The 13,988-nt window shown below is 43.8% G+C and overlaps 1 protein-coding gene across 1 annotated transcript in view; it reads right to left on the bottom strand.

The window, feature by feature from the left end:
* Mipep (mitochondrial intermediate peptidase) overlaps window positions 1–13,988 on the bottom strand; it is a 107,528-nt gene that overhangs the window by 48,825 nt on the left and 44,715 nt on the right. Inside the window, exons 15-16 of the mRNA XM_021181536.1 lie at window positions 7,102–7,176; window positions 3,847–3,966 (exon numbers count right to left, since the gene is read on the bottom strand). Of these exons, the coding sequence (XP_021037195.1) occupies window positions 3,847–3,966; window positions 7,102–7,176 (195 nt within the window). The remainder of the gene's footprint in view (window positions 1–3,846; window positions 3,967–7,101; window positions 7,177–13,988) is intronic.

The following is a 13,988-nucleotide window of genomic DNA, read 5'->3' as shown; positions in this document are numbered from 1 at the left end:
GGCGGAGGTGGAGACTGAACGCTGACTTCCTTTTTGCTTCCCTGCACACAAACGAGCACACATGGGAGAAGCCTGACAGCAAGAGGTCTGAGGACCCGTGAGAATCCCAGAAATGTCAAGGCTGAATGGCATCCCCTAGATGGCACAGCCTTTGCATGTTCAAAAACAAAAAGATGAGCTGTGGTGATCTGAACGAGAATGGCTCTCATGGGCTCAATATTTTTGAATATTTAATCCCCTATTGGTGGATATCTTAGAAAGATCAGGAGGTGTGATCTGGTTAGGGGTGTGTCACTGGGAGGGGCAGGAATTTTGAGGTTTCCTGTACCCTCCCACCCCCAGCTCCTACACTTGCTTGTTATTTCACTCTACCATTATAGACTTTAAACCTCTGAAACTGTAACCCCAATTAAACACTTTCACATATAATTTACCTTGGTCAAGGTGTTTCACCGTAGCATGTAGACAACCAAGACAGTGGAAGTACTAAGACAAGTTGGTACCAGGAGGGAGCCAGGGCTATGACAGGCCTGACCTTGCTATGGACATCTTTGGGACGTGGACATAAGAAAGCAGTTGAACACTGTAAGCAGAGCCATCCTAGCAGGAGTGTGGAAGACCACTGTGCAAAGAGCAGTGTGGACTACTGAGGCCTAACTCTTATGATATTTTTGGCAAAGAATATGGCTGATCTTTTCCCCTTGCTCTAATAATATGTCTGAACTGAAAAGTAATGGACTAATTAATTTATTTGGTGGAGGAGATTTCAAGAAAGCTTAATGTTGACTCTGCTGCATGGTTGTTATTAATTACTCCTATGTAGGCCTACCATGAAAAAAAGACCTGGGGCAATCACACACACACACACACACACACACACACACACACACACACATTTTATATATATATTAAAATGAGAACTAGGGAATTTAATGTTGAAGCCAAGGCTTGTGCTAAAAGAGATGTGGAGATAAAGGAGAGCCTGCTCAGAGATGGAATGAAGGGAGTGGTGCCCTGAGGGAAAGACACACAGCTAAACTTCCAACTAGTGAACAAGCGTGAGGAATTTTCTGCTCCTAAAAAGTAACAACAAATCAAAGCTGGTATGCAAGTCAAGGATGCCAGAGCTCACCCCAAGTTGGTACTCAAACTTGGCAGTGTCATCCATGAGGCTCTGGCGTTAGGGTCATGAGGGATGCATGAGTAAAGTGGCTGTAGAATCCTCCTCCATGAGTATGGAGAGCCAATGAGTCCAGTGTATGGCAGGGGACTCTGCATGGAGCCCTAAGAGGTCATTGCGTGAAGCTGGGAACTGAAGCCTAGATTACATTGGAGCTTCCAAGAAGTATCAGAGCCATCGGATAACTGCCAAGAAGAGTGGCACACAAATAGGGGGACCAGCCTGAGTGAGAGAGAAGTCCCTACCGTGCTCTCTCCTCCCTTTGGTATGATGTGTAATCTGTGCCACTCTATGTTGGAAGTACGGAATTTGCTTTTACATTTTACAGGGGTTATGATTAAGAGATTTCCTTGAGTTCCAGAAAAGAATGTTGAGACTGTGAGAGACCATGGGGGCTTTGGAAGTTGGATTAAATGCATTTGGCATTTTGACATGGCCGCAAGCCTATGACTATGGTGGTTTGAATAAGAGGCTCTATAGGCTCATATGTTTGAATACTTGGGCCTCAGTTGGTGGAAGTGTTTGGGAAGGATTAGGAGGTGTGGCCTTGTTGGAGGAGGTGTGTCAGGCAGTGTAGGGTTGGCTTTCAGGTTTTAAAAGCACTGTGCCATTGCAGTGTGCCCCTTCTCCCTGCCTTGTGCCTACGGCTCAAATGGGAGCCCTCAGCTGTTTCTTTACTCTGCCATCGTGGACTTTAACCTTCTGAAACTGAAAGCTCAATTAAATGCTTTCTTTTGTAAGTTGCCTTGGTCATGCTGTTTTATCACAGCAATGGAAAACTAACTAAGACACGGGGTAAGGGACAGTGGCAGACATGTTCCCTGCCACACTTAGTTCTGTAGGTCTGGACAGTGTCCGGTCTTTTCCCCATCTATGTTTATTTATGAGGCGCACTCCTCAGTAGTTATTTTGTATGGAACTGAACTTGCATTAATTTTCCTTTAAGACTTATTTATTTTCATTTTTTGTTTGGGTGTTTTGCCACCCCACCTCCCCGCCAGTGTATGTATGTATGTGTGTGTGTGTGTGTGTGTGTGCTTTGTTTGTGCTTACAGCCAGCCTATAGAATATGGAAGCCAGAAGAAGGTGTCATAGTCCCTGAAACTGGAGTTACAGATGGCTATGAGCCTCCATGTAGGCACTGATAATTGAACCTGGGTCCTCTGAAAGAGCAGGAAGTACTCTTAACCCCTGAGACATCTCTTTAGTCCTAACTTGCATTATTATTATTTTTTTTATAAAGCTAAGTAGAATATTTGGTGAGAACAACAACAAAAAGAAAAAACCCACAAAACTCAAAACAAAACAAAAAACACCCCACTGAAGCCCCACAAAGTTCACAAATTAGGTAAGTTATTGAAACCTAGGAAACTGCTACTATTCTGTCTTCCATAGTTAAGAGGTTGTCTTCATCCCTATCATGTATACTGAAGAGTTCAACAGATCACAGGCTAGAATAATAAATGATAGAAGATCAAAAATAGGCAATTGGGGCCATGATTCTGTATATTTAGAGCATTAAGCTTCTAAGACAATAAGAACCTAATGACTTGGAGCACTGTCAAGGTCAAATAGTCCTTCAAATGGCATATAAATTATTTCTGAACATATTTACTAGTGAGGAGACAGTGACCTGGGGGCTAGTTACAATTTAATGATTAACTTAGTCTTTGAACATCAACTGATGCCCAATCCTTTAACTTGGCCCTGACTTTGTCTTCCCATAGTTTGGAATTCTCTTAGCATTAATTCCTTATTGGACTGACTAGGTTGGAAGGATACAATCTCAAGCCACCTGTGGCCAGCTCGCCTCCTGGACAGGGGAAATAAAACAAACCCAGAGAACAACAGCGCTGAGAACAGAGAAGACACACATGTGCAGTGATGTCATAGAAGACCTAGATTCAGTTTAGCTGGAGCCAGACACATCTGCACCTTTCCGGTTATAAGACTCAACTAATACCCTCTCTGCTTAAATCCTTAGAAAGCATTCTAGTGTAGTGTCAAGTTTCCCTGAGTTCTTAACACCTACAACTGGGAAGCCATGAGAAATGAGTCTACACTGCTGAGCCAATCAGTTGATCCTCTTTCCACGGGAACCTGGGACTAACCAGAGAAAGTCTAACGTGCCTTTCCATCTCAGTCTGTTACTCTCTAATCCTGGGAAGGACCTCACTAGTAGGCCCGAGGAGAGGCGAGTACTCACAAGACTATGCTGGTTTAAGAGGGAAATTGGAGTTCTTTTTCCAAAGCAGTGCTATGAAGTCAGGCACGTAGGACTTAGAAATGGCAACCAGTCTCCTGCCCTCTAGCTCAGCAGGGCACTAAACAAGACAGGATATAAAGAATATAGCACAACCCCTGGAATAATGTAAGGTACTCAATAAATGTTAGTTCTCTTTGCAATGAATACTAGGAGAGTCTCAACATATATATATGTAATTAAAAACAAACTAAAAAGAAGACTGACTAATCCCGGGTTCCTAGGCATAATGGGACACACTAAGAGCAAAGAGAAAATGCACAGAGCAGGAGGCTCCTCACATCTGCCCATGGACAACTTCAACACAAACGCAGGGATCTCAAGTCCTCCAGGAGGTACTGATGGTGATCTAGAGAAATGAGCAGAGCCATTCACAGCATGATGGATTAAAATGCAGACTTACAGTGTCAGGAACATAGGGCAAGCCATAAAACTGCTCTTGTGTTTCCATGAGGATATCTGTGGTTGACTTCTTCAAGGGATGCTGGCCATGGTAGATTTGATCCAGGGCGGCATAAAAGACCTGGGCAGACAGAAACCTCTGTTTAGCTTTGGTAGTCCATCCTGTATTTAAGATGTGGTCAGTCAAAGATGTCGTAAGTGCACCAGAATGGCAATTATGAACCACAGCTGAAAAGACTCACGAACATAAATATGTGTTATTTGAGACACACTCTGAACCCCATATATAACCAGTCAAGAGCTTAAAGGGGTACCCTCGAGCTCTCCATAATCAAGGTTGCTGCTCAATTTTGAACCTTATCCATCATTAAATTTGTGGCCACAAGACTGGAATTAGGCAGCAGTTATAAATATGTTAAAATAAAAAAATCGAATTACAGCTTGTGGTCCCTGTATCTAACAAATCCTGTTTGGTTTCTTCCTGGATCCTGTTTGTCATCAGCGAGAGGTGTGAGGTGGTCAGAGTCCTAGCGTTGCATTTAGAATGGAAGGAGCACTAAGTGACACGGCTGCACAGAAAAGGATGCAGAAAACATCTAGTGCAGGGGAGCATGGAGGGGCAGGGGCAGCCCCTGACGCAGCTGCTGTAGAGTTTGAAGCAAGGGCCACAGCAGATGCCAGATCTCTATCAGAAAGAACAAAGGAAGCAGCTGGGGGGTGGTGCAGCGGGGGTGGGGTGGGGGAAGACCCCTCCCTTCCGAGTGGAGGAAAGTGGCCGTGGGACAGAGGAAAGCACCAAAGAAAATGTGGACATAAAATCTGGACATGTGAGCTGAGTGCTGGGGTGGTAACACCGGGTGGATTTACCTCCTAAGAGGTTTGTTTCACCAGGACATCTAACCTGAGTGCTGGAGTGGTAACACCGTGTGGATTTACCTCCTAAGAAAGCTGCAGTGTTTTATTTAAAGAGACAGTTTGATGTGCAATTACACTGCTGTGGCGAGCCTTTCCGGCTTAGAAATGGAATCTGCAGAGGATGCCCAGCTGCTGACTTGAAAGAAGTGAGGATTAGTTTGGATAAAAGAAAACATGTAAATGACCTCTGGCCCCTGCCTTCGCCTACATATAGAATTATGCTTGTGAATTATAAAGCTAAGTTAAGCCTTCCCGGGGAAGAGTACAGACATTTTCTGAATATAAACATTGTGTTCTTCAGGCTGGTTATCCAAACATACAGTTAAATACTGCGCTCTCAGTTCCGTCATGAGCAGTCACAATGGAAAACGATAGCCCCAGAGCCCAGAGCTGTCAGAGTAAATGGTGACGAATGGAACCTTAATTCTAACCTCAACCGAGGAGGCACACTGTTGTCCTACTCTACAAACAAGCTCGAATCCAAGAGCTTTGTCTCTTCCACTATGCCTTTGAAACGACGGAAATGTGGACTTTTAGGAACACTTGCAGCGTCCTAGTTTAGAGAGATTTAGGCGTGGCCTTGTTGGAAGAGGTAGGTCACTGGAAGGGGGCTTTGGGAATTAGACTCCACATCACTTGTGCTTGAAGTTTAGGACGCACACTCCAGGCTGCCTGCTCCTGCCTGCTGTGCCTGCTCCTGCCTGCTGTGCCTGCTCCTGCCTACTGTGCCTGCTCTGCCATTGCTCTCAACTGTAAGCCAAACGACTCTGCTCCTTACGCTAGCACTGATCATGGTGTTGTGTCACAGTAACAGAGCAGTGGCCCAGACCCTGCTCACCCAGCTGCTGCACTCCCGGAACCAAGCCTCAGCATCACACAGAAGGACTCAGTCCGTTTGTGAGACAGTGCATGACAAAAGGAGTGCCACAGTGTCTAACAGACCGTCTAGACCACCTCGGAACTTTACCCGCTTGTCTGGACTGCAGCTCAGGAGCAGGGCATACCACATGTATCATCGGGGATGGCTCCCCTCTCTCAGGCTTATTCTTTTGGATGGGCAGAAAAGAACAGTTGGTTCCTGGTTTAAAATAAAATCATTGGAACAGTGGTTCAGAGAGAAAGCTCCATGAGACCTTCAAAAGCAAATCAAAAGGTTTCATCGCCAGGGATGCACATACATGCGATCCCAGCACCGAAAGGCTGAGGCAGGAGAATCACATTCTAGGCCAGCCTGAGCCATTACTGAGATACCAAAATCAAAACGAAGTTATAAAATGCCTTTCTCCAGGTAATACTATTATTAAAAAATTAAAATTATTTTTAATTGAACTTACATGCATGGCCATTGAATAATGAAAATTCATGGTTATGGCTATATAACCATTCTCCTCACTAAAGAATTCAGGGACTAGCCAGGCGTGGTGGTGCACACCTTTAATCCCAGCACTAGGGAGACAGAGGCAGGTGGATTTCTGAGTTCGAGGCCAGCCTGGTCTACAAAGTGAGTTCCAGGAAAGCCAGGGCTATACAGAGAAACCCTGTCTTGAAACAAAAAAAGAAAAGAAAAGAAAAGAAAAAAAAAGTCAGGGACTGAAGCCAGCGCCTGTTGCATGCTCCGGGCATACACTATACCCCTAGGTAGCATACATACCAAGACACAACAAAATAGAGCTCATTTATTGCTTGCTAGGAATTGGATTTGGTTTTTGGGTTTGGGGTAGAGAATTTTTAAAAACCAAAAGCAACTGGAGACCAGTTTCCATGTGAAAGAGCTAACTGGATCATGATAGAGTGCCGCTGAGGTCAAAGGTGAGTGTGCAGACTGTTCATTACTGTTAAGACATAAGGACAAGACACTCCCACAAACAATCTCAGTAAGTACAAATATCTGAACAGCTGGTAACCGACCTGGCATCCAGTGGCTCATCAGATCGCCCCTGTCTTCATCTCATAACCCAGGAAACTGCCTATATCCTAAAACTAAAACTAATTACTGTTTAAACTTCACAGGAAGGGCCACAATTTGTTTTAAAAAACAGAAAAAGAGTAACAATACAGATGGTTGGGTCTGAGCCCTCACTTGGCTCTATGCCCCTGCTGGGCTTTGATTTCCTTGGTAAAAATGGGAAATGACCATATTTCAGATTTCCCGTGACCCTCATACAGATACTGTGAGAAGTTCATGTGTCAAGGAACTTCTGGCCAAGTTCCTTGAACGGAGGTGAAAGGTGTTCAGAATCATAATTATTGTAATAAATGTGTAGCACTGGCGAGAGCTTCAAATTGTGAGTATATATGGGATAATGTCTGGAAAACATTAGCATGAGGCGCACACACATACCTGAAGTTGCATCTCTGCTGCTGTGCAAACCTTCTTAGATTCACAGAGACGAGACACCATAGCTTTTGGGAGTGGCTTCATAAAACAAAACAATATATACATCAGTAAATTGCTTAATAAGCCACCTCAACAAGTGTACTTCAGGGTCAGGAAATTTAAAAGTAACATTGCGTGGGGGAAAAAATGAATGGCAGATCTCATTATACTGCAAAAACAACCTTTGAATATTTTAGTTGACAAGATAACATGACTGAAGGCATTCCATTTAATTTTAAGAAGGACTGTCAAATAAGGGTTTGCACAAGCAAAAACAGGATTAGAGGGAGTGACGGTATTGGCACTGATCTTTCAAATCTATTTAAACCCCACAGGGAAGACTTGTGTTCCTTTGTTTCCAGCAAGTATGTTCAAGTGCTCTCTTAACTTTCAAGTGCACATAATAACCGACAAAGAGCCTAGAAGATTAAAATGCCGAGATAAGTGCTATCCCACAGTGCCAGACAGGGTTAAACTGGACTGATACTCTCAAACATCAGTGTGGTGATAAACTTCATGTTCTTACTTTTCCAACCTGGAAGACTACAAGGCTTGAACTTGGTATGAAGTCCATGTTATTTAAGGCTTTCTCCATGAAACTAATTAGACCTAATCCTATGACACTTATACACTTGGGGAAAAACTGAATAATGTAGTTCAAGTGAGTAAGTTCTTTACTGAAGAAAGCTAAAATTCCTTCTACAGAGAAACACGTTATCTAAGAAACCGGAGGCAGGTGAGTGGGAGTTTAGCTACTGGAGTGTGGGCTCATTCACAGCTGCTGCTATCTCCATTCCCAGAGCAGTGACTGCCACAGGACTCTGAAAGGCTTTTCGGATGGAACAATTCTTTCCTGTGACCCGGTTACAGAGAAGAGCCAGAGTAAGGAGGAACTGACTCGATTCCTAATGAAGAAAGAGACAGTTTTGGAAATTCACAAAGACAGAGATGAAGAAAGACAAGTGATGCAGAAGGTGAGACTCCCTCATGCCCTTCCGTGCTTGAACATTTGGCCTCCATCCTGCGGCACTGTACAGGAAGGTTGGGACGCTTTTAGGTGGGTGGAGCCTCAGTGGATCACTGGGGCGAGGCCTTTCTATTCCAGCCCCACTTGCTGTCCATCAATCTCTGCTTCCCAAGTGCAGATGTAATGCAACCAACCAGTGTCCTGCCCCTGCTGCCACATCTTCCCCGCCATGACATTTTCTGGCTTCTCTTGCCTGCTGAAAGGGTCAACACTGTCACCTGTGCTCTGTCATGGAGGGCTGGTCTGCATCCTCCAACTCAGGACAAGTTTCTAGGGTTCAGGGAGAGCTCGATTGTTAGCTGCCTCGTCCTGCAGTAATGCTGCCATCGACCTGCCAAGCTTTCTACATGGTTGGAGGGTGGGACACACCCAACGGGTCAGTGTTTCAAAAGTAAAGCGTTCCTGACGGGAAGGCAGCAATGCTTGAGAAAGGACGGGGAGTCCGAATTACTAAAGGTGTGCACGAAGATGCCTGTAACGCTTCAGTGCGTATGACAAGACAGTATGCATCAGTACCACAAGCCAGACTCCGTGGCTTTAGCTAAGGGATAGGTCACTGGACAAGTATCTGCAGACAGCCTGCCCTTCCTCTGACTGGTATAGTCGTTGGTCAAAAAGAAAACAGAAATCTCAGCTCTCTAGGAACTTATACTCTAGCCCATCTTGGTATTTAAAAAAAAAATACTATTGAAAAACCGGACAGTTTTTATTCTATCAGTTCCCCCAAGGCTCAAGGGTCAAGCACAGGACTTAACCCCAATTTCCTGTAAAATGTGAGCATCTGGCCTCTAAGTATTCAACTGTACTAACACCCCAATACTGACACACAAACAACATCCCTCTAAGCTCACTTATGAACTTCTGCACCTTAGTCCTATTAATTGCCATTATGCTATAAGTGGGTGAGCATTAGATGTCAATTATTTTACTTTAAATACTTCAAAGAAAATGATAAAATGCAAATTAAAAAGGAAGTATGCTAACGATACCAGCCAACTCCTCACTCATCCCATAAACTGCCAGTGTAAGTTACTGTTGTGCGAGTAGGGAGGACAGGTTTCTCTTTTCTCAGTTCCAGCTCTCTGAATTTAGGTTTCCATGTTAATTTAGATATTGTCCACTTTTAGGAGAATCCTGCTTAATCAGCATGCTTACTGTTTTCTTTTGCTTTAAAAAGGTCTCTGAGGCTGGGTGTTTATTTATAAAGAAAGCAAATTTACTAGGATCAAACTTTCAGAAACTAGCAGTCTAAGACTAGGTGGCTCTAATAACGAGAATCTCCTGGTAGATGGTGGGAACATGTACAGAAGAGCCCACATGAAGAGACGGGCAAAGGCCTGCTCTCTTATAACAACCTACCCAACCAACCCCAGGAATTAACCAAGGTCCCTTAAAAACCACAGTTATTTCTTATAGGGTGATACTAATGAAAGTTCCATAACCCCAACACTGCTACACAGAGGACCAAACTTCCAGCAAACAAATATTTGGGACATGCTCCATTTCCAAATCACAGCAGACAATTTACCCAGAATCCACCATACTCAAGACTGAGTCCTCAAAACCCCCTTATCAGTACCCCAAGTGGTGCCTGACCATTAAGGCCACCGAATATTCTGTAGGTCTGATTAGCTAGACTATTCCCTGACACTTCCTGTTTAGCAATATTTTATCCACCAAATTACCCATCCCAATGCTCTGCCACAGACAAGCCCATGTCCTCCTGTACTTGGAGATGGTGGGAGCAGAATCTCTCCCCTGCTGTAAAACTCCACTGCACTGCAGCTGGTCCCTCTGAAGAAATGCTGTCTTGTTGGGTCTTTTTTTTTTTTTTAATAGGATTATACCTTTTTCTTTATAAGATAAAACATCATCTTCTGTCCCCAAGAATCATAATCCTGCTAACTGCATCAGATGGAGGTGGAGCTATGGGAGTAGGTGGCAGCTGTGCCATTTGAAAATACAACCCACCATCAAAGCATTCTGTTATCCAGTGACAAAGCCATCCCCACGCAAAGTTTTGTTTTTGTTTTTCATTAATGTCCCAACAAGTTCTCCCTAACAGTGTTATAGTGGTAATATAAAACACAGTGATTATAATTATGTATTCAAGTACACAATTAGCATATAATTAATGGTTGGCAAGGTGAACATGTGGGAAAATGTCGGTAGGAGAATGAGATAGGTCCAGAATTGGAGGTAGGTAGGCACACAAAAACATGTTTCTCCCAGTCCTTACAGTTTTCACAGTAGATGTATCTCTAAGCAATCCAGCAGGTGAGGAGGAAGGAAACTCACAGGAGCCCCCACGAGAAGGCCAGACCTCTTCCTGGAGCCCCAGCAAGGCCTGAAGGCTGGAGCTCCCCAGAAAGTCGGACAAGCAGCTCTGATAGCAAAACCTGACCCGGACAGAGCAGGAGCTGTGAGGCGGTTTATCTTCTTAAAACACTCATTGCACTTCATGAATGCAGAAACAGGAACGTGTCTAAAGTGCATTTGGCCAGAGCTCTTCAAGCTTGTTCTAAAACTAAAAATCTACAGTATTTAAAGCATTTTAATTTCTAACCACCCGGAAAATTCTGATCTTCAAAACACGTAATTCCAACATTCCAGGTCAACAACTATAAATTTCTACTTGGCACATATTTTATCTGAGATAAAGAGTGTGAGAGCATTTACCACTTTTTTGGAAAACTAAAAGAAAAGACAAAAATAGTAAAAAGTTAAATTTTTTACTGCTGCCAAATCTGAAAACCTGACCTTGACCTCAAACTACAGGTGAAAGAGACCTGACTCCTGCAGGCTGCCCCTGACCTCTGTACAAGCTTGCACCACGTGTGCACACGCACACACACACACACACACACACTAAAACTATGTTAAAAGTTTCAAGTTTAAATGTTCCAGGAATAGTCTGTTGTGTTGTATGTTGCCTGAAAAAGTAGATTAGATGGTAGATGATGGTCCTGGGAGGAGTTGGGCCATAGGGTGTGAGTATGGTTAAAATGTACTGCATGCAAGTAGAAAATTCTCAAAACCTAAATAAAAATATTTTTAAATGGGTTAGGTCACAGGTAGCAACCAACCTCTGAGCTTGTGAGCCAGCCCCAGTAAAATGTTTTCCTTTCTAAGAGCTGCCATGGTCAAGGTGTCTGCTCACAGCAGTAGAACCCTAACTTAGACAGTTTTTGAGCTTCTTTCCTTCAATCCTATCCACATTTTAAAAATACAAGTGCTTCAAAGCACTGACTTGGAAATAAATAATTATATGTACGTTCTACCAAGAAAAGAAGACACTCTAATATGTAAAACTCCTTAAGGAAAAAATGGCATGTGCACAAGGTAGCGCCCTGTTAAGCTACATACTACTGTAGTCTGTGTGTAAACTTACTTTCTTCAGAGCCCCCTCAGTCTCTCCCAAACCAGCACTGACGCCCTTGTGGGAGACTCTAAGGTCCTCTCTGCGACAGCACTATGCTAGACATCATTTCTGGCTGAGATCTCCCAAGGGAGTTCAGCATGTCCCTTATCCCTTGTCACATCACAGGTATCCAAAGCTCCGCCCACCTGCTTCTTCAAAGCCAAGTCCACACCATGCCAGCCAGCCCCCCGCCCCCCAGCCCCCCTTACTACTGTCTCATGCTGCAAACTACAGAGTACCACCATGCCCGCCCCGCCCCCCTGCCCCGCCTAGCCCTCCCGAGAACTTGTTTACATTGTAAAGAGCATGTTTCCATTTTGTGATTGTCAGGAAACATTTAGTATCAATAGTCTTCTGCAGGGGGTTTTCCATGTCACTCCTGACATACTACCCTGAAAGTAGTTTCAGAATATGTGTGTAAATTTATTGCAAAACAATATTTACTGGGTAAACTTTATCCATCAGAGTTTCTATCGGGAAAAGCCTGCAAGCCCTCTTTCTAGAACTCCCCAGGCCTGACGCTGGCCTCGTCCCCAGTAGGTTGCCCTTGTGTTGGGAGACTGGAGATCATTCCTTAGGAGAAGAGAGAACAGATGAGGAGACGCCCAAGGTCTGCCCTCACCACACGTTATCAGACCGTCCGAGGCAGCCGACCGAGCAGTGGAGAGACAGCACTGAATGCCTGGGCTCCTCCCCGGATCACAGGAGAAGAGCACTGGGACGTGCACAGGAAGCACAGAAGAGACAGAAGGCCGGCACCCCACCACCACCAATGCCTCCTGCAGCACTGTACTAGTGAAATTTCACATTTAAAGATCAGCTTTGAAATAGAAAACCAACCAACTAACCAACCGGAGGCTTGGCTTTCAATGATTCAATGGTAAGAAACACTGATGCTGACTATAAAGGTAGGAGCTATGCGTCTTGAACTGGTGGTTGACTACCCAGCCCAGACATCCATGGTTTTGCCAGATATTCAACAGGAAGTCCTGTTCTGGTATTTAATTAACTTATCCATCCTATAACCACACACTTGCCCAATGGCTCAAGTTAAATTCCTGCATTCTCAGTCTTCGAGGCCCCGCCAGCTGCCCTGGCTGACCGTGTCCTCACAGCCTCCAGCAGTCCAGGGCACCCTCTCTGTACCCAAAGCTGAGCTTTGCTAGCTAGCTCTGACTCCCAACACTCATTTACTCATGACTTCCCCTCTTCAGCATCAGACATAATTACAGCCCCAAAGTGGAAAAACTGTAGCGCTTACCTATGTCCCTTTCATGCCGTGAGTGGGCTCGGGTTAACTGGGCAGCAAGAAAGGCTTTCGTCTAAATATGAACCATAAGGATGATAATTATCTGGCTTTATGAAACCCGAAGAAAGTAAAGACCAGCAGCATGATAGCATCTGAGGAGAGACCTTGATCCTGCTCCACACTTCCCTACCTAGAAATAGTAAGTGATAATAACACAAGTCCATATTTGCATACATCATCAACAGGGCCTTTGTATTTTTCTAAAGTGTAATCCACTATCTCCAGGCTTTACAGTGTGAAGACGTTATTAAATTGGACTAACACAATATTTAAAGGTTTGGATGCATTATTTTTCAATTTCTAAATGTTTGGTTTTTTTTTTTTTTTTAATGAGCTTGACAACTTTGGTGAATGGTGCTTTTATGCATCAATAATATACTATCCAAATACAGACAGCAAAAGTACACAGAACTCAGGGAATGCAGTACACCCACCCTCCCATGCAAGACTTACACCTCAATTTTTGTTAGGAAAGAAGTTAGTTGTCTATTAAAGATCTAAACAATAGAATTAGAAGGCAAAGTCAACAGAGGTGGACAAAATCCTGGACACAATGTTCATAAAATACACAATCTGCTATAGCACATATGGACTATTGCCAAAGTGAATCCCTACAAACTATGAAGAATTCACACCAGACAGCCCACTAAGTCAGCCAGGCCTGATGGTGCATATAGTGCATACAAGTGTGCTAACACCCAGGAGGCTGGCTGGACTAAATGTTGACTTCCAGGAGACTGTGATTCAAACAAACAAAAGAAAACAAAGCAAAATTCAGCTACATTTCTAAAAGATCCTAGGCCAAAGGCAAAAATCACAAAGGAAATGAACAATGTCATAGCTATTTCATACTAAAACTATAGAAACTAGCTGAGGCGATGCATCATGAAATTTTAAGCAGATGGCATTCAAATCTAAATGTGTAGATTACATAAGACAATTAGATAAATGTCACCTTAAGAAATCAGGAAAGCCTTTAATCCTAGCACTTGGGAGACAGAGGGAGGTGGATCTCAATGAATTAAGGTCATCCTGGTGTACATAGTGAGTTCAAAGGCAAATGAGAGCTATGTAATGAGTGGAGGATGGGGGGG

This window comes from Mus caroli, chromosome 14 (assembly GCF_900094665.2).
Source record: "Mus caroli chromosome 14, CAROLI_EIJ_v1.1, whole genome shotgun sequence".
NCBI classification, from domain to species: domain Eukaryota; kingdom Metazoa; phylum Chordata; class Mammalia; order Rodentia; family Muridae; genus Mus; species Mus caroli.
The sequence above is the reverse complement of the archived record's forward strand: the minus strand, read 5'-3'. Positions and strand labels throughout refer to the sequence as shown.